Below are 20569 nucleotides of genomic sequence, written 5' to 3'. Positions count from 1 at the left end.
ATAATTGCTGTCTTGTGTTGTAACCTCAGCTCACCTTGTTTTTAAATCATACTTTGCCGACCATTAAAGCTCTTTTTTATGATTCTTTTCTATGTGAAACTACTGGGCATCTCCCATAATCCCGTCTTACCTGCTAATCTTGTACACAATTTTACTTAGTTCTTTCTTCCTTTTTCAGGCTCAGTTTAATACTGTCCTGGCACTCTTATACATTACATTGCTCATGGGAATATAACCTCTATACTTTAGAGAGGGCAATTTGGAAATATCTGTCAAAATTTCAAGTTCCTCTACCCCTTGACCCATAAATTCCACATCAATATATTTACCTATATACAAGATTATTCACTAAAGCATTATTTGTAATAGCAGAAACTTGGAAACCACCTAGACATCCACTGAGAGAGGACTAGTTAAATAAATTAGCCTATAGTTGGATGGTAGAACAATATGCAGATATAGATATGAATGAGGAAGTTTTTAAAAACATACCTGGTGTGAAAAGAACTCTAAGACTGCTAAATTTAAAAAGAAAGGTCTACAATAGTGTACATTTGTGTGTCTGTGTATATCCACATGAATGTACCTGTCCATGCATAAGATGACTCTGGAAGGGTACAGACTGATGGCAGTGGTTCCTGACTGCCGACCGGAGGACAGGTGTTGAAAAAGGTCTTTGGCTATATACCCTTTTGAACTCTTGACTTTTGAATTGTGAGAGTATATTTCCTAAACTGATACAAGTGAGTAAACAAAGAAAATAAAAACAAGAATAACAAAACTCTCCTCCTTAGGCCAGCTCATTTCTGAGCAAACACAATCTTCTCAGATCTCGCTCTGTATTCCAAGTCCATCGTTCTGTTGCCTCAGTCCAGAAATTAGAATCCCATTCTCCCAAGGTCCTAACCACAAGAAAGAAGGAATGATGGCATCATCACTTGTGCTGTAAGATGTTTCCATTTTCTGCAGGAAATCCTAAAGATTCTTTTCTGTTCTCTTCTTGCTCATGTGTACCCCTGATCAGTTGGGCTGACTCCCCGTCCTAGCATACTGGGGGCCCTGTTCCCTTAACAGGGTGCTCTGGAAACTACTCACAGAACCCTCTGTTGCCACAGTGGGGTCCAGCTGCAGGTTGCTGGCATCCCCACAGCATGGGGAAGCCAGATTCCTTTCTTGGGGAAGACCCATCTGAGCAACATGCTTTTGCAATGCTTTGGCCTGCATCCACACAGAGGTTTTCCTTTACCTCTGGATCTCTTTCTTTCATGCTCCATTCTTTGATTTTAGTATTTATTTTCCATGTCAATCACTCTTTCATAGTCCTGCTTTTCGGGAGTATGTCTAATTCATCCTACCTTCAGTACCCTCATATGACCCCAAACCACTGCAAAAGGCTGATGAGAAAAGGTAAACAGGAAACCCAGTATTCATCAACATCTCATTTGGGCCAGTACTTACTCCTGAGCAAGTGTGGCTGTCAAGGAACCTGCGCCTCCAAGGCCTTAGGTCTTACAGAATGACTGTCAGTAATCATTTCCACAACTTATAAGCAGCAGCAGGATGCTGGCTTAGGCTATGATCAGAACCAGAGCAGAAAGAGCAGCCTGCAGTGCTCTTGCCACCAGCATTCTCTTCTTTTCATTAAAACATAAAACAGAATTTGAGGATAAAGCCTAAGCTAAACTGAGGAAGTTTATTTCAGATCTGCCTACCTCATACCTAAGGGGGGAAAAAAAAAAGAATCCTGCCTGTTCCAAACCACACGCAATCAGCCCTCAGGCTAAGTACATTCACTGGAAAAAACAACAGCAGTATAATATGGGAAGCAGCGTTCCCTTTATTCATGCAATTACAACCTCTGGTGACCTTAGCTAGCAAAATGTCTGACTCAAAATAAACATCTCCATGCACATGGTGATAGTGCAGCTTTAGCAGCACCCTGTGGTTTTAAACCCCTGGTGATCCATGCTCCAGACACTCACAAATAGAGGTAGAAGTTCTGTGCCTACCGGCAAAGATTATGTGCAATTACAAGAACAAGGAACTGGTTTCAGGTCATGTGGCTGCTCACTGATTATCACAGGTTTGAACAGCCTACAGAATTCCTCCATGTGGAAACCTAATATTTGTACTAGCAACTGGGAAGGGCTGTTATCTGGTAGGATTGAGGCCAGATGCTCAGGGTCTACATTGCCTTATTCCTGAATAGACTGATGGAAAACAACAAAAAATTCAGATTTAAAAATAATCTTTCAGAAAAGAAAGAAAAAAAAAAGCAAACAGTAAAATGACTGTTAGTGTGGCTTGTCCCAGAGGTGGGAGCACTCCTTCCTTTCTGATGTCCCTGTAAAGGGACTACATTATCCCAGCTTGGTGCTAACCCTGCATACTTCCACAGATGGACTGACTTTCAAACTCATTCCCACCACCTCCCATGCAGGGATCCCTGTGGTGACTGGTATAGAACCAGGTGTATGACCCAAAGTGGCCCAGTGAGATACAGCCCTGGGGCTTTTGCTGGAACCTTTCAGAAAGTACCTCTTTAACTGCAGAAGTTGCCTGACTGGCAGGATATCATTCTGGAGCTACTGATGGCCATCTCTGTCACCACTTGGGGAGAGCCTTCTTGAGAATAAGGCTAAAACAGAACCAAGTAATACAACTGAGACTAATTTCTAGTGACACTGTGAGATTACCTGGATCTAGTCATATTGTGTTTTTTAGACCGTGGACTTTTCAAGTGACGTGACATAGCTCTCTGACCTCCCGTTTTGTCTTAAGTGATCCTAAGTTGAGTACCTGCAACTTTAAGCCTTCTCACAGAGTTGACGGAATTCTGCCCCCAAAATCCTAATGTGTGTTCACCTACAATTGTGCACGTTGAAATGCTAGTAAACTACTTTAAACCAGAAGAAAACTCAATTACTTCTCCCTGAACAGTTAATTCAACTAACACTTTACACAGATTAGCTTTCAGGCTGTGTAAACTTTGCAGTATGTAAATAACGTATCTGCGTCTAAATTTCCAACATGCTTAACAATACTATCAACTAAAGCTAATTACTATGTGCCCAGCACCATGCTAAGGGCTCCACATACATTAACTCATTTACTCCTCCAAATAACCAAAGAAATAGGAAGTATTACTACCTTTATCTTTCAGAAAAAGAAACGGAGGTTTGGGAGGTTAAATTACCTGCCCAAGATCACAAAGCCCCTGAGCTCAGTTCAAAGGCGGGAGATTTGATTCATTAGCCTGTACTCTTAATCAATACAAGCTACTATTCTCAGCTTATTGGTGATATCTTCTTTTGGCATCTGTACTTCTAATTAATGAACATGTTCTCAAAAGCAATGAAAGGAATATGCTCACACATTAGAAATATTCCAATCACCAGTGTGTTTATTCAGCAAACATGGCAGGTATTAGTATGCACTAATGCTGGCACTTATCAGAAGGAAACAGTATCTGTCTTTAGTCTAACTGAAGGAAGGAGATGAAGATATAGCAGGTACCAACAAAATGCCAAATACTATGACAGGTACTTAACTTCCATGATTTTATTTGGACTTTACTACAGTTATCCACTTTATAGGTAAAGAAATTGAAATTGAGAGATTAAGTAACCAACTTGAAGTTCATAGAACTATTAAGCAGTTAGGGCAGTAGATGAGCAAGGTGTTTTTAAACCTAAAACCTATCTTCTTTCATATCTCTCATTGCTAGGTGTGAATATAAAGAACTCAAAGGTAGAGGCACATGAAGACGGTTATCTAAGGTTAAAGCAGGCTGCCTGCTCTCAAAGGAGCTCTGAGCCTAAAATTCTGTAAATATTTATTTTAAAAAGAGCTTAGCATGCTCTAGCCAATGGTATACAAAGACTGAAAAACAAAAATAGAAAAACATTCTCTAAGAGAAGGCCTTCTCATGGGCCGCTCCCTGAGACCCATCAGGAGAAAAGAAACATATAACCTGAGGGTTCCCTCTGGGTCAGCAAAATGCATGTCAAGAAATGTTTCCAGACTCCTTGGACATGTAGTGACAATGACCTACTGGGAGGCCGACTTCACTCCCGTACGGTTATCATTACCTTGGGTCTGTCAGAAGACATCTTGAGTCCCTCCACATTTTGTCTTATTCTTCCCCGACTATTGCTTCTCTTTCCATCCTTGTCAGCAGTTTGAGGGAGGATAAAGCCTTAGAGCCAAAATTGGGTGGTTTGGATATTGCTGAAATTTGCAGCCACAGCAAAACCTGCTAAGTTGGTATTAACAGATCACTGCATCTCTGGTGTATAGATATTTCTGGCACCCAATAGCTCCTAGGCTGGGAGTTGACCAGATAGCCTAAATTCACATTATGACAGCCTTCCCAGGTCTGAGCTTAGGACAGTACAAGATCATCCTTACCTCTGCTTTCCTCTGCTTCTCCTCCTGCTCTCTCTGCTCCTTCTCCATGCCGACCAGCTTGAGCTTCAGCTCAGACACTTCAGTCATCAGATCAAGCTTTTGGGTCTCAAGAGATGTGCGGCTTAGCAGCTCCTGCAAGCAAAAACAGATCTCGAAATCAGAAACCACCATGTCAATAAGAACAGCTCTGGCTTCATCTATAGCACATAAGGCAATACCTAAGTTGTGTGTAGACTGCTGCCTATGAGTCACAGGCCTATTATGGATGGGCCTGGGCTGATGCTGGGCTACTCAGGGATAGCACATCCCCGATACCACCCACCGTGCTTAGAGAGACAAGGTGAGCTACATTTCTCAACTAATATATTTGCCCGTAGAAACCATTATTCATTACTTCCACGTGGAGAAAAACGAATGAGTACTTTCAAAGAACCAAATTTCTCAATTTTTTAAAAGACAAAGCAGCAGGTCCTCTCTATCAAAACAAACAAAAATGCTTACATTAACAATATATTTTTTTCAAAGCCAAAATTTCTAGATCACCTCCTGGGCTCAACCAATGCTCAGCCCAGTCTTCAACACATTTCAATACAAGACTTCACTGCAATGAACCTAGACAGGCACTAGAACACACAGTACATGTTCAAAGAGTATTGAATGATGATGTAGGAATCTTATGTGACATGGATCTTTCCTGGGCTGTTCCAAAATTACAATCTGGCCACTCTGGAATGTAAATAAGAAAACTATTCTTTCCCAATTGTGAGGACAGACCAGGGAGGTTATTATTAGTCCTGCCATCATGGGGACAGTAGTAAACTATAAGCAGATAACCCAGGTCTTTGACAACAAACCTGTCACTAGTAAAAACACTTAATAAGCATAAACAAGGTAACAAATAAAGGTGATAGGCAAGACACCCACTTAGAACTAATATGAATTATAAAGAACCTCAAAAATCAGGAGCATTTCCTAAAGTCCAGGGCAACATATTTTTCCCATTGGCAAAGGATAATATCCTATGAGGTTCAAAATCCTGGCACATGGTAGACATTGGCTACATGGGTTGTGGCAAGGAGAATAGACCAGGCAACCATGAGAGCAATGGGCCAAATGAACAGAGGAAAACACAATATCCTGCCATGGTCTGAACATTCTGTATCATCTTGGGCAACCCAAGCTCAGCACAAGAATGGAAATCTCAACACACTTACTCAACCACTATGAGGTCACAGATTCCGAACTGTCCTCAGAGCATGAATCAAACCACACAGGACAGAGATTCTTGACTTGATTCCCAGGCCAACAGCCTACCTGGGAAAGGTAGGTTACAAACTATTCATCTGCTAGTCTGAGAGGATGGGTATCTATCCAGAAGCCCAACAACTTCTAGAGCATAATGAGCTCCCCCAGCTCCGGGCTAAGGAGGTCAGCCAGATTCCAGACTCCAGTTGGCTGGAGCTCCAGCTGGCTCACAGGCAGAGGCAGAGCACTGCAGACGGAGCTACAGGCTACTTGGCCACAAGGAGTCAGCCAGATGAATGTGTCCAATGCCATGGAGAACTGAAATTTGTTCAGTGCCTCCTCTGTACCAGAGACTGCTGGTGCTTTTATATACCTCTTCTTAATAAACCCTCCCAGCGAGTTGGCAGTTAACATTATCCCAATTTTACAGATGAGGAAACAGGCCAAGAGAGAATATGTAAATCTTTTGGCCAAGGGCACAAGCCAATCAGCAGCAGAGTTAGTTTTCAAACAAAAATCTGTCTGACGACCCCAGAAGTCATTTTAGTCTGTTCTATCACACTGTTTCCCAAACAGAAAAAGAAATCCAAGCATTTTAAGAGACATTTTTTAAAAAATGCTAAAATAGGCAATCAACAAATATTCAGTGAGCCCAGGAAATGTCCACTCGAATCACCAAGATTTCATTGAGCACGTACTACCTATCAGGGCCTAGCGCAAAGGCTAAGCAGGCCACAACAAAGGGCCTTAAGCAGTTCTTCCCTGAGTGTGAGGGTACACAAAATGGTATGTTCTCTGGGTCTTGAGTACATGAGTATCTTAAGATGTAATCATCCCCTACGCCACCTGCTCTCTCCACCTCCTTCTTTCCCTTCCCTACCTCCCTCTCTTCCTTTATTAGCCTATTCTCTAGTTCTCCGTCCTTTTGCCTACCTACCTTGTTCCCAACATGATTTCAGGCAGTTTGCAAAACAGGTATTTCAAGTTAAGAAATGAATCATAAAAATTAAAGCAGGTAGGAAAGTAAGTTAAAGTCAGAGTTACAGTCAGTAGAAACTTTATGCCATGCACTTCCATAAACAGCTAGCAACAGACTACAATGTACACGTGAGCTTCCTAGTTGCCAATGCAAAGAGGAAAAGCAACAAGTGTATAGGTCAGGGCCACACAGTAATGCCTTAGATTACTGAAATCTGGGGGAAAAATCCTCCATGAAACTTCATTCATTTATTCAACAAGCATGTTTTTAAAAGCCTACCAGATGCCAATGCCTAGAAACATGACAGTTACTAATAAAATGAAACCCCCTATTGAGTACTTGAGCATCTTAAGATGGTGCTCAGCCTGGACGCAGCAGTTCATGTCTGTAATCCTAGCTATTTGGAGGCTGAGGTGGGTAGATCGCTTGAGCCCCAGAAGTTCGAGATCAGCCTAGGCAACATAGTAGAACCCTGTCTCTACAAAAAATACCAAAAAAAGAAAAAAAGCTCCTGTGGTGGCATGGGCCTATAGTCACAGCTATTTGAGAAGGTGAGGTGGGAGGATTTGATTAAACCTGGGAGGTTGAGGCTACAGTGAGCTGTGATCCTGCCACTGTACTCCAGCCTGGGGGACAGAGTGAGACTCTGCTTTAAAAAAAAAAAAAATACTCATGCAGTTATGTCTTCTGATCAGCATTCAAAACACTGCTTTGATGGGATTTTAAAAAGTCTCATAATGTATCTCTTTTGAAAACTAAGAGTCTACTCTGCTTCCATCATTGCCAAAATCCCTCTAGCTATTTTAGCTACCAGGTTGTGATTGGTCATACCAATGTTCCACTTATGAAGATAATATTTTCACTGGTTCCAATAGCCATTCCAATTGGTCATGCCAGTGTTTGAATTAGTCACACTAACATTCCAAACAGATATTCACAATTGGACACACTAACATTTTAATTAGAAACCTGAGGTTAATTTCATATAGTTCAGTAATAATAGAACATTTATTTATTCCCTTCTAACTTATACCTATTAGCATTGTGTTTCTACCTTTCATGATCATCTTCCCCTTGTCCCTGTTATAGTTACTGTTCTGGTCCCTAAACTCAAAATCAGCCTTCAACAAACTTATCCCAATTCCAGCTCTACTTCCCCATCTCCAGATCCAGCAAGGCCCCTAGCCACTATTATGAACTGTGATCTCTAAAATGTGCGTTTTAATAGGAGTTAGCTTATCCTACATCCTCAATTACTCCTTCTACTTCCAACATAAAGTGAATCTTGTTTTTTTCAACAATATTACACCTCTTCCCAATCATTTCAAGTGGAGACCACTCAGCTTCCACCAACCCAATTTCTAGAACTCCATCCTCCCTATTCCAGGGCTGCGTCCAAGCCACTTTTTGGCCCCCTCCGACCATCTGCATCTATCTTCCTATTCTAAGGCAGCACTCTTTACTTATACCACATTCTCCCCAAACACTCAGAACCAGCCCGCCTCCTTCAGGCTTCTGTCTTGATCAACAGCTTTTCTACCTACTTTAGGCGCATTCCGTCTCCTCAATAGCTTCCACATCTTTGTTATTAACTTTTCAATTCAGTACCCACTCTGGCTTCACATTCTTTGACCTCAGCTCCAACAGGCGTTGCTTTCCACTTCGTTTCAGCTTCTCAGCAGCATGGTCACAACTTGGATCTCGTTTATCCAGCATGTGTTTGCTTTGCTTCTAAAATCTTCATCTCTGAAATTCTCTCCTCTGGCCACAATCCTCTGACCTTTTCCTCTGTCCCACTTGCTCACTCAACCTCTAATTGCTTCTGTGGCCACTAGTTACTTAGTAACTCCCTATTTTCCTGGTTTATCAACTTCCTTGAAGCAACATTAGTCTCCTTATCCATTCCATATTTTGAAGTTGGTCATTTCAATTGTACTTATAACTACACCAGAAAATCCTCCTAGGAGCTTATCCCTGTCTCCAGGCCCCACGTACGTTCACCCGTCTTTTGTCTGTGATTCCGCTCTCCATGGCTTAAAAATTGCTAGTGAAAGTCACTTAATGATGCCAGTTGGCTTCCATACAAATTTACGCTATCTAATTACCACTGATCTTCCAATACTGCCTGGCAAAACTTGTGTTTGTCTCTGGCTGATTCCTTTCAGAAACTGTTCCAAGTCTTTTCTGTTCTGCTCAAGCCTAAACCCTCACCATGTCCCCCTCTTCTCCTCAAATAATCTCTCCTCATATTTGCTGAAAAGATAAAATGCATCTGCTCATTGAATGTAAGTTCTATTTCAAAGTTTCCCAGCATCATTTCTCATTCATTTATCTTAAATTCCTGTCTTAGAGACAGCAAGCCCATAGTTCCTTTCCAAGGCTAATCTGCCACAACTGCACATTGCCATCTTCTCCTGCAGGCTTCTTTCACCTTTGAAAAGTGTTCTCTAGCTCCGAAAACTTCCAGCTGCACATAAAAAGTAAACATCAAAGGATACAGTGCTTCCAGAATTTGCTCCTGAATTGCCCCTGACTGACCTTCCCGTTTCTGGCAATTTCTCAGTCTCCAGACTTCATACATCCCCATACAACTTGATGAACCTTACGGTAACTTCCTGGTCAATCAGCAGCTTTTGGCTCCATCTCTGAGTTCCGGTCCTGTTTCTTCCTCCAGCTGGTAACTCAGAATGGCTCCTGCTCACATGGTCTAGCCTCTTCCTGACTTCTGTACTGCCTTTGGGCTCTGTGCTACTCTAGATTAGGGCCATCAATCATCCACTCTGACAGGCATTTAATCTCTCCCTCACCATCAGCTCCCATCCCTCAGGCTATAAACATGATCAAATTTCTGACATTCTAAAGAAACTTGACCTTGCCTTGCCCTGAAGCTACCACCATCAACTCCCATGTCCTCTTGCTGGGCCAATGCATGGGTGTGTGTGTGTATGTTTATGGGTGGGTGAGTAGATGTGTGTGTGTTTATGGGTGGGTGAGTAGGTGTGTGGGGTGTGTGTGTGCATGGGTGGGTGAGTAGGTGGGTAGGTGTGGGTACGTAGGTGTATGTGTGTGTCACTCCTCAATACGATTTCTGCCTGACTGAAACTGGCTTCTGCCTTCGCCAACTAGGGCACAGAAATCATTCTGGGACCACTGTACAAACTTTAAGATGCAGCTTGCATTTCTCAGGTCTTCATCTGCTCAATGTAAGCTACTCCTAGCCACCCTATCTTCCAGGTTTTCCTAGCCCTTCTTTTTCTTCTCCATCTCCTTTGCTGGCTCCCTTTATCTGTCTAGCCTGCAAGGAAAAAAGGGCTAGACAGAGCTCTCAGAGCCCTTGTTCTCATTCTCAAGATGGGAGTCAGCTCTGATTCAGGCTGTCTGGAGCACCTACATCCTTGCTAGGCAACACCTGCCCCTGCTGAAGGCTTTCTGACCTTCAGGGTGGAATTCTTTTGGGAACCTTCTGGAGCTACTGCAGTGTGGGGAGGGGAATTGAGGGGAGGCAGCGAGCTGAGGATAAGGGGCAACAGCTTCCCAGGCAGCACTCTGCTTCTGCTCCCAATAGTTTGAAGGTTGCCGGTGCAAATGACAGGAGGGAGGAGGTCTGGGGGAGGCTGGATTTTACTCACTATGGTAGACCACGAAACTGGGTAATAAAGGTTTAGAAAAAAACCAACGGACAAAACTGTCACTAACCTTTTTCAGAAGGATGAATACTTCTTGTTTCTAAGAGATAAAGGAAGTCTATGTCTCAGAGAAACTCATCATTCATTTCCTTTCACCAAAACTCAAGTTCTGACCAAAGCTGAACAAAAGCATTTGGCTTTCAACTTACTCCCTCCTTAAAGGGCCACATCTTGAAGCAATTACCTCCATCTTTAAGTATGGAATATGACCCAGGGAGTTACTGACCAATGACGGAGGACCGCAGCCAGACTGGCAACCTGAAACCAGAATGAAAGAATGGGCCATGGAAAGGCATGAAAGGAAAAATAAGTCTCTTTGCCCTTTGAAGTAAAAGGCCCAGGTCTTGCAGGGAGGCTTCTTTCATGAATAACACTGTACAGACAAGAGGTGCTTGTAGTCAACCCGAATTTGAGTCCAGACTCAGTCCCCACTAACTCAATCATCTCTCTGAACCTCACTCTTATCTGCAAAGATGAAGTTAAAGTATCTAGTTTGCCCTGTAGTCTGAATACCCAACATCAAATGCTATAAACGTGAAGAAACTCATTAGTTCATAAATCCCCAGAGGGAGTTCTGGGGAATATTTGAAAAATTCCTGTTTTCTTCACTTATGAGTCAGTGAATCTGCCTCAGATAGATTTGTGTTCCCACCAGAACATGTACACAGCTCATTGGATATTTTCTTTGAGATAGAAATACCTGCTTAAAGGCTCTCCTGGGAAACTTATCAGTCAGCTACTAGACCTGTGTCTCCGGCCCACAACCTTCTGCTCAGTGTCTTGACTTACAATGGCCATTTGTGTGATAGCCTGTGCTTAGTAACACTGGAAAAACTTTACCAGAACTCTGAGAAGTAAGAGGTGGGCAATACAGAGGCCATATTGTCTTCCCTAGTCTCTACTAGTAAGAAAACAGGTACACTGACTTTCTCAGATCAACAGCAAATAGCAAATCTGCAGAAACTCATATCCATGAACTCTCAATCCCCTATATTTGTCACTCCCCAACCTCAACTAAAAGCCAAAACAATGAAGCTGCCTAAACCCTAAAGCTCTGGGTCGGCAGGGAGGATGGAAATAGAGAGGCTGGTGTTGTCCAAGGTTTCCAAAAGCAGGATTATGTCTTCACAAGGTTTGCACCCTGCTTCCTCCCCACAGGGTTCCCTTTCCCTGTGTTCTGTTTTGACATTGAACATTGTTTCTGTTCACATTGATTATATCTGTAAATGACCACTCTGGAAAATACTCTATTTGTTCACTAGCTCCATGTAAAACCTCTTATCCACTGAGTAGCATCAGCTTCTTCCCGGAGATCATCCTCTAGAGAAGGATCAGTGATCAGAGGCAGAGGAGCTTATTGTGCAGGAACCTACTAGACCCCAGAGAGATCACGGGGGCTACTTTAGAAAAAGCCACCACGGGCCTCAAGTATATCACAGATCAGGGAAACTCTCCTCATGGTACAGAGATTTTTGTTGCCAGCATAGTTTGAGCCAGTCACGAGAAGATTGCTGGTCCATGCCTCAAATCCTAGGGGACAATTCTGGGCCCTGGCCTCTGATAGCCTTGATCTGCTTAAGGACTAGAGAAGCGGGGCCCAGCACTCTGAGTTCCATTTTCAGGCTCAGACAATACCAGACCAGTGAAAACTGACTCAGACTGTCCCTCCCCTAAAGATCGTTTTGAGAAATGGGTTGTTTTTTTTTTTCTTTTCCAGTTTTGTTCTTATTACCCAGGATGGAGTGCAATGGCATGATCTCGGCTCATGGCAACCTCTGCTTCCCCAGTTGAAGCGATTCTCTTGCCTCAGCCTCATAAGTAGCTGGGATTACAGTTATGCACCACCACACTTGGCTAATTTTGTATTTTTAATAGAGATGGGGTTTTACCATGTTGGTTAGGCTGGTCTTGAACTCCTGACCTCAGGTAGTGATCCTCCTGCCTTGCTTCCCAAAGTGCTGGGATTACAGGCATGAGCCACAGTACCCGTCTGAGAAATGTCTCTTCTTAATGAGAAAGGATTCTTGGGCAATCCAGACATGCTCAGTGAGTCTAAGACCACATCTGAGTAGGTGCTTCCATAAGCAGTCCTGAGAGCTCCAAGGTATGTCTGTATGTCTATGAAGACAGCTATGAGATGCTTGTAGCTGTCTGCTTGTAGCAGTCCTGAGAGATGCTTACAGCTGTCATGTTCCCTTCCCACCCCACATCTTGCAGTGGGCTGCAAAGTAGAAACATTATTTTGCCCTCAAAAGTGTTCATAATCTAGGTGGGCTCATGTGGACCTGCCCCTTTGCTGACTCTGGTTGGTTCTGGTTTGCTTGTCTAACCCCAGGTCTTCATGCTGTTTCTGGAGGCTGGATGAGTTCATGTGTGGACAAAAACAGATGGAAGCTGGGAGACCAGCGCTGAGCAGGGACAGGCTAAGGATGTTGTGGTTGGGGGTACAGCAGGTACATGGCTCATGAACTGGGTAGGGAATTAACGCCTTACCTCTTGTGCTTCTGGAGGGAGGTTGACATTGGTCAGAACAGCTATGGAGAGAGACAGCTCAATGGGGCTCTTGGAGCCCTTGTAATCATAAGGTTTGGGCTATGCTCGTTGGATTTGGCTTTTCCTAAATCCTCCTAGAGTTATTCCAGCCTGCGGGGGCCAAGTCTAGAGCAGAGGTTGCAGACTGGAGGCCTGCAGGCCAGCCTTGTCCTATAGGTATGATTCACGGAGCATTTCTAAAAACTTAAATTAGCTGTTAATATTTTAAAAGCAGATATCTTTAGCTCATTAAATCTGGATTTTGAGTCTCTTGTGAAAAATGAGAATATCTAGCATCACCATGCCTAAATGGTCAGTCAAGTGGAGAAGAACAGCAGCTTCTGCCTTCAGACAGAATGTCTTCAGAATGCAGGTTATCAGGAGCAGCAAACCCAGAAGACGAACCTTATCTACAGGCAGTGAGAGGCTGCATGCTGAGACAGTGAAAGGATTTCCTTCAGAGCCTTTGAGCAGCAGGCTCGCCTTGGCTCTGGGCAGGAATGATTTCCGAGGCTGGCAGAAAGAGGCAATTGTTTGTCTCCATTCTCTGCCTCTAGGCCATGAGTCAGTCATTCTTGCTCCTACACCAGAAGCCAAGGGCCCTACAGCCAGGATATCTCAGTCAGATTGGACAAGTGTTTGCCTGTCCTCAGCTCAGAAAATGCATACAGACTCCAAGCCAGAGATATCATTGCATCAGCGCTGTGGTGCAAGAATTAAGCGTCTTCACAAACAGCATCAAACAGACTTCAGGAAAGTAACAGCATGTGCGGCCAAATATTCAACTCTGGATTTAGATTTGGGAACTCAAAACATCTCAAGCTCTGGTGCCACCCAGCCCAGCGAACACATGGGTGGGAGATGAGGCTCAGATGTGTCCTATGGCTTGAACTGAATTTGTTAAGAAAGCAGCACTGCATACTGCTATCATTTTACCCTTGGCAGTTTGAGGGAATGCAATGAAAGCTTATGAGCAGAAAAATAACTTGGTCAAATTCAGGAATCTCTGAAACTCGGAAGTGGCTACCATACTCCCAATATATGTCAGGTTAAGACATCTACCTCCGTGGTGCATGGTACCACACGCCCAATACCAAACCCATAGCACACAAGAAAGAGGATTTAGAATAAACAGGATATAAAAGGTAACTGAGATTAACACTTTTTAAAAAGTATAAAACGCCATCCATGGGAATGCTTAGAGGAACTAGACAGCCTCTCTCCAAGTGGTGCTGGGCATCACAATCAGACTCCTTGACACAGAGACTTTGACAATGGAGCAGAAACACTGCCATAGAGAGCTATGTAGAGCAGCCTCAGAGAAGCCAGCACGGGCAGTCAGACAACCCAGTTCTACAATGCAGCTATTCTCTGACCTCTGATTATGTGGTTACTCTCCTAGCATCACCTTCCTGAAACATCAACCTTCTGACTTGTTCCCTTCCATATTCAAATGTTCTTGGTGTCTTTCTGGATTGTTTACACCATTCCATCATCTTTCTCCCTTATCTTTCTCATCTGAAAACCATACCTGGAGTAGACCTGAAAACAAAATCTAGTAGGTTGTTTTTTGCACTCTTTGTGAAAAGACTTTCATCATTTGAGATTTCCATCTATCAGGCTATTTTCTTTCCTGGGTCTTCAAAAGAAGATTCAATTTTTTTTTAAAAAAAAGCCTCAATTCCTCTTGCTAGCCAGATTTTTAGGAAATATCATGAACAAGAGAAATGGCACACAATCTAAGTAGAAAATCAAATGGAGCCAAGAATGTGGTAACTTATTAATCAGCAATGAAAAGATAACAAACTAACAAAAGTTCCTGAGCCATTGGAACTGGTTTTTATGAAGATATGTATATAAAAACACTGACTTACATTTTTTAAAAGGTCTTCAAAGGCACTCAAACAAAACTAACAAACACCGGAATTAAGATGTTTATTAGGAGACCAAAGGTAAAATGCAAAGCTTGTATTCACCAGTATGCTGTCAAGAAATAATCTGAGTCTTATGCTGATCGTGACAATAAAAAAAAATGCTAGTGCTTTTGGGGGAAATATTATAAGCAGTCATCTAATTGAATCTGCTCATTTTAAGGAACAAACTTTCGATCTTTAAGTAATTGTGAGCATCTTTTATGTGCCAGGTACTATGCCAGGAGTTATAAGGCAGTCATACATAAGCTTCAATCATTGTTTAATTTTCAAGATAACTTAAAACACAAGAATAATATGAATTAAGGAAAATTTAAAATTAGATATATTAATAGATTTCATTTACAAACTTAATTAGCTTCTGAACAAATTCTGAAAAGAGTTGTTGGTTTTTTTTTTTTTGAGACGGAGTTTTGCTCTTGTTACCCAGGCTGGAGTGCAATGGCGCGATCTCGGCTCATGGCAACCTCCGCCTCCTGGGTTCAGGCAATTCTCCTGCCTCGGCCTCCTCAGGAGCTAGGATTACAGGCACGCGCCACCATGCCCAGCTAATTTTTTGTATTTTTAGTAGAGACGGGGTTTCACCATGTTGACCAGGATGGTCTCGATCTCTTGACCTCGTGATCCACCCGCCTCGGCCTCCCAAAGTGCTGGGATTACAGGCTTGAGCCACCGCGCCTGGCCCTGAAAAGAGTTTTAACAAAAATTCAACACCCTTCCTAAAAAATTGTATTTCATTACTTATAGTACAGGAAAAGTACTCAGGAATCAAAAAACAGTTAAGTCAACTCTGATACTTTTACTAAGAAAATCTATTATAAGTGATAATAAAGATGACAATACAGCAAAAATATAAAATGGAAACATGAGGTTAAGCATACAAGATCAGAGAACTAAACTGCATATATTGATGTGACTACAGGTTTGGAAAGTACATGCACACATAACAAGGACAGAAAGGAAACAAGGAGAAGACATTATTTGAATGGTAGGAAACAGTTCAATATTTTTTCCATTTTGATAGCTACTGAATTATATTAAAATGTTATTTATGTAATAATTTTTATTTTAAAACTATATAGAGTAGGAAGAGGCAGAGCGAGATGGGAAAGGGGCACAGAATCAGCTGAGAACTGACTTTCTAAAACTCCAGTTGACACCGCAGGATGAGGGTGAGTCCCCCAGCTGAGGTCTTCCTCACTGCACCAGGTCTGGAGGAAGTGCTAGCTGGGAATTTGTCTAACCAGCTCAGCAGGTTATTCGTCTCAGGGCAGCCCTCCCTTTCCCTACCCTCTCTGCTACTCTCAACGTTCAGGTTGGTTTCACCTGCTGTATAAACACTATACACTGAGCAGCCAATCCCGCCTCCAGGTAGGATGGGAAAGCAGGCAGCGAGAGCTGTAGCCCGGGCACAGAAGAGGCTTCGGCAAATGAGCTGCTTCAGAACCCAGGGCCTTCAGCGCACCTGTCCTTACCTGTTGAAGCATCTCTTCAGCAGCATTGAGTTTCACCTGGTGTCCTTCCAGACACACTTCCAGGTCTCGAATCTTCTCTCCCTGGGCTTCCACTTGGTCTGTGAGGACACTCACCTGTTCCAGGAAATAAAGCAATGGTAGAGGATCAGAGACTTGACATGGGGCAGGAAAGCCTCCCCACCGCAGGGGAGCTGTGAAATCTCACCACTGACTCTTACACAGAGGAAACAGTTTTGCCTTTGGCTGAGTGGCAGGTAGAGGAAGTGTCCTGAACAAAGGCAGCTCCAGTTAGATTCTTACCTTACAAGGGAGTCTCGGCCACTGCTCTGATGACATGGGTCACGTTTACTCCTCTTGACAGACTCAAGAGAAAAACACCCAACAGCCACAGGATCTGCCTCTGGGTTGGACTCGTGTTCCTTATCCCTCTTACTGAACAGCCCCGACCTGAAGGCACATCTCAGCAGGCTTGCCAGGACTTCTGCAACCTCGTGTGGAAGAGCTTTCCAAACTTCATGAAAACTAACCAATGACCTTACCTCTCTCATAAGGGTGTGAGGACTGCTCACCTATCAGGCGAGTGTTTTGATGCAATTAATGAATGTGGGCTGTAAAGGGCATGTGTTAGCACTGACAAAACTTGGCTCCAGAAAGGGTTTTGTGCTTCACAGGCCAAAACATGACTCTAAGTCATAAATATAGAGGAGCCACATTACACATATGGTGGCAGGAAAAAAAGTCATCTTTCTAAAGAATGCTGAGAATCTCTATTGAAAATATGAATTAGTAAAAACTAATTTACAGGAAGTCATTCAAATTATGCCCTAACTATATACTAGCAATGGCTTTCATAGCCTTCTCTATTAGCAAACTGCCCCAGGATCCTTTTTCTTTATTAAGAGATGGTTCAAAGCAAGAAGAAAGAGAATGAGTGTCCTCCCAAAAGTGAAGAAATTAGCAGTTGGTAAACTGAGATCCTTTAGACTTTTTTCGTCAGTCATTGCCATTTGCATATAGATTATCCAGAATTATTTCTCAGCCTGTAACGTAAGGATAGATGGAGCATGAGTTGATGTGAGTTCATTTGAGTGTTTAAATAAATTTTCTGAATTATAAAGCTCCTGTTTAAAAAGGAACTAATCTAAATTAATATGCCTACTTTAAGCTCTCCATTTTTATGTTCCCAAATGATCAATGAATTATTGAAATGTATTCCTGGAGTCGACACAGGGTTAACATTCCACTTTTAACCAAAAAAGTGGTTTAAAACCTTTGTAGGTGGGTGTGTATTTATTACTCCCTGTGGCCCAACACTCAGCCATCCTGAACTAACTCCACTTTCAAAAAGGTAGGACTCTGGGGGTGGGCTTTGCTCGCTGGAATCCAGAGTTTCTGTCTGTGAAGGATGTTTTCTGGTTAATCTTATTATAAGGGTTAGACATTTCTATGGTCTACACCATGCCTGAGGCTATGTGTTGGTGATACCCAAGGAATCACAGGATCTCTAGCATTCTAGAGCTAATTGTTCAGCTCCAGGGGACTTCAGAACATCAATGCTGATTCTAAGTATTATGAATGAAGGGATGTAGAAAATCTGAACAAAATACATAAAGGTCCTAAAATGTGACCTTTGTTCATTAAAAACAACTATTTTTGAGACCCTACTAGATGCTAGGCATAGTTCTAGGTACTGAGGGATACAGACGTTAAAAAAAAAAAATCCTTAAGGATTTTCATTATAATGAAGATATAAGAGATTTGGGGCTTGTTTTTAACTAATCCTAGAAACAGAGTATTTTGTTACGTGTGATTTGTCTTGTTTTACGAGTAGAACCAGGAAAACTTTCTGGGCCAAGGGCTCCAAATTAAGTCAGTCTGGCTGAGCTTGTGTGTGCATTAAGCAAGAGCCTCTACCCTGCTGAGAATCTGTCTAACCAGCTCCACTGGGCCACTGCAGAACAGGAGTGATCACATAACAGATACTCCTGGCGTCTGCCCATAAGCTCCCAGTAGAGTAGAAACCACTAGGGTCAACTTCTAACTTTACTGGTAAGCAGCTTCCCAATTGTGTTAGGATTATTTAAATAGGGATTATTCAAGAATTCGGAATTTTAGAAAACTATGAATGTGAAAGGAAGCATTATTACACAGGACTTTTAAAAATTAAATTGTAATCCTCTCTAAATAGGAATGTGCTATTTCAATCATGAAGGGTCCTGGTTCAAAAGTTTGCAATTTCACACTGTTTGCTGCAAAATCTTACATTAGATACTCTTTCACTGATCATGTCATTGGGATAAGAGTTTCAAATTACACATTCCTCGAACACCTGTGCTACCATGTGCTATTCAATCTGGCCCCTGCTACCTCTCTAAAGGCAGCTTCCACCAACCTTTTGGGCACAGACTCCAGGTACAATAGCCCCTTGCTGCTCTTCCCACACACCAAGCACACTCTTGCCTCAGTGTGTGGGCTGGACTGACCAACTGCTCTGCCTGGAGTGCACTTCTCCAGGTATCTGCATGGCTCCCTCCCCAGCTTCCTCCTGTAAAGGAGATCTTCCTTTTACTACACAGTCCTCATCTTGCTTTATCTTTTTCCATAGTTCTTATCATCACCTGAAATAGTTTATATATTGGCTTATTGTCAATACACGCTTTTTTTTTTGAGACAGAGCCTCACTCTTTCACCCAGGCTGGAGTGCAGTGGTACAATCTCCGCTCACCGCAACCTCTGTCTCCGGGGTTCAATCAATTCTCCTGACTCAGCCTCCTGAGTAGCTGGGATTACAGGCACCTGCCACCACACCCGGCTAACTTTCATATTTTTAGTAGAGATGGGATTTCAACATGTTGGTCAGGCTGATCTCAAACTCCTGACCTTGTGATTCACCTGCCTTGGCCTTTCAAAGTGCTGGGATTACAGGTGCCTGCTACCAAGCCCGGCTAATTTTTGTATTTTTAGTAGAGATGTGGATTCACCATGTTGGCCAGGCTGGTCTACAACTCCTAACCTCAGGTGATTCACCCCCATCGGCCTCCCAGAGTGTTGGGATTACAGGCATGAGCCACCGCGCCCAGCGAACTCTCTCTCTCTCCAATGGAAGATCACAGAATGGGAACTGAGTCTGCCTCTTCAGTGCTGCATCCCAGCATCAAAAACCAGCGTCTCACAAGTTGTATATACTCAATTATTTTATAATTTTATTTTATAATAAATTAATGAAGAAAAATACAAAACTGGAATGTAAAACTGTATATTTAGTATGAGCTCAGTTATTTAGAATAGAGGCAAGAGAAAAAAAAACCAACACTGGAAAAAAGGTCAAAACGTTAACCTGCTTCTTCAAATTTTTAGAATTTTAAAAGTTTCTAAAATCATTCGTTATCCTTATGTTCATAAAATACAATGAAAGAATAAAATAAATAAGGTAAAAAGAGAAAAAATAAACATACTGCCACCTCATAACCCTAGTGCTCCAAGCTGAAGCCCATAGCCTGAGTAGGGTACAAGACCCCCCAACCCCTCCCTCCATTCTACCACCAGTCTAACTCATCACCCTTTAAGCTTTGAGAAGCTGGGATTAGGATACTAGCCTTTATATTTTCCAAATCACCAATTAATATCTGATGCATACCAGACCTTGAGCAAATTCTTGCTAAATAAATTATACTTTCAAGAGCTAACATAGCAAAGAGCTAGGCCTGCTTCTCCAACAGGGTTCTTATGGGAATACCTAATTCTATGGCCTACAAGGCACAGAAACTTTCAAAAGTGAGAAAGCTCCTTTGACTATCTTTTTCCATTAAAGGTGTTGGAGTTCTTCTCTTTCAAGCAAGAGAGCTATCAAAGGCTTAGCCCCTATTACCAGCTCCACGGGATTTGTTATCAAAGGGATCAGTCTAGATCCAGCTTCAGACAATTTGGACTTGATTCTATTAGCATTCACCCTTAGGCTTGTATCACCCACAGCTCTGTCTTATTAGGGGCACGAGGATGTATCTCCCCTTCCTCACAAGACTCGGGGGCTTCTGGGGGACAGGGCCCATTTTGTTCATTCTTAGCACTTGGAAAACAGCCTGGTCATGGGGCTTCCAGTGTATACAGGCAGGTGCTTGGTAGTGCATGATAAATGAATGACTGAATTCACAGGCCCCCAAAGTCAGGTCTGGAGTTACTTAATTCTTTATTTCAGGAAAAGTCTTTTCTAAAAACATATGCTTTGGAAGCAGAAAAATTCTGAGAGAAAATCCCCTGTGCTTCCCTCCCACTTAAGAGAAGCTACATAGTAGGAGGTAACAGGATAAGGTG

At 42.6% G+C, this 20569-nt stretch overlaps 1 protein-coding gene across 14 annotated transcripts in view; it reads right to left on the bottom strand.

Annotated features, from left to right (window-relative positions):
- Positions 1-20569, bottom strand: part of PPFIBP2 (PPFIA binding protein 2) — a 143995-nt gene that overhangs the window by 44805 nt on the left and 78621 nt on the right. For 13 of the 14 annotated variants that reach the window (XR_745078.3, XM_010339478.3, XM_010339565.3 and 10 more), the window contains 2 exons: positions 16259-16372; positions 4411-4542 (listed from right to left, as the gene is read on the bottom strand). Coding sequence is in view for 13 of the 14 variants with exons in the window: in XM_010339478.3 (XP_010337780.2) it covers positions 4411-4542; positions 16259-16372 (246 nt within the window). In the remaining variant the exon portion in view is untranslated. Of the gene's footprint in view, positions 1-4410; positions 4543-16258; positions 16373-16558; positions 20563-20569 lie in introns of those variants that run through there. The other variant, XM_003919800.4, reaches the window with a different exon arrangement.

This window comes from Saimiri boliviensis, chromosome 6 (genome assembly GCF_048565385.1).
Source record: "Saimiri boliviensis isolate mSaiBol1 chromosome 6, mSaiBol1.pri, whole genome shotgun sequence".
Lineage (NCBI taxonomy): Eukaryota > Metazoa > Chordata > Mammalia > Primates > Cebidae > Saimiri > Saimiri boliviensis.
This window is presented reverse-complemented; position numbering and strand designations above follow the sequence as displayed.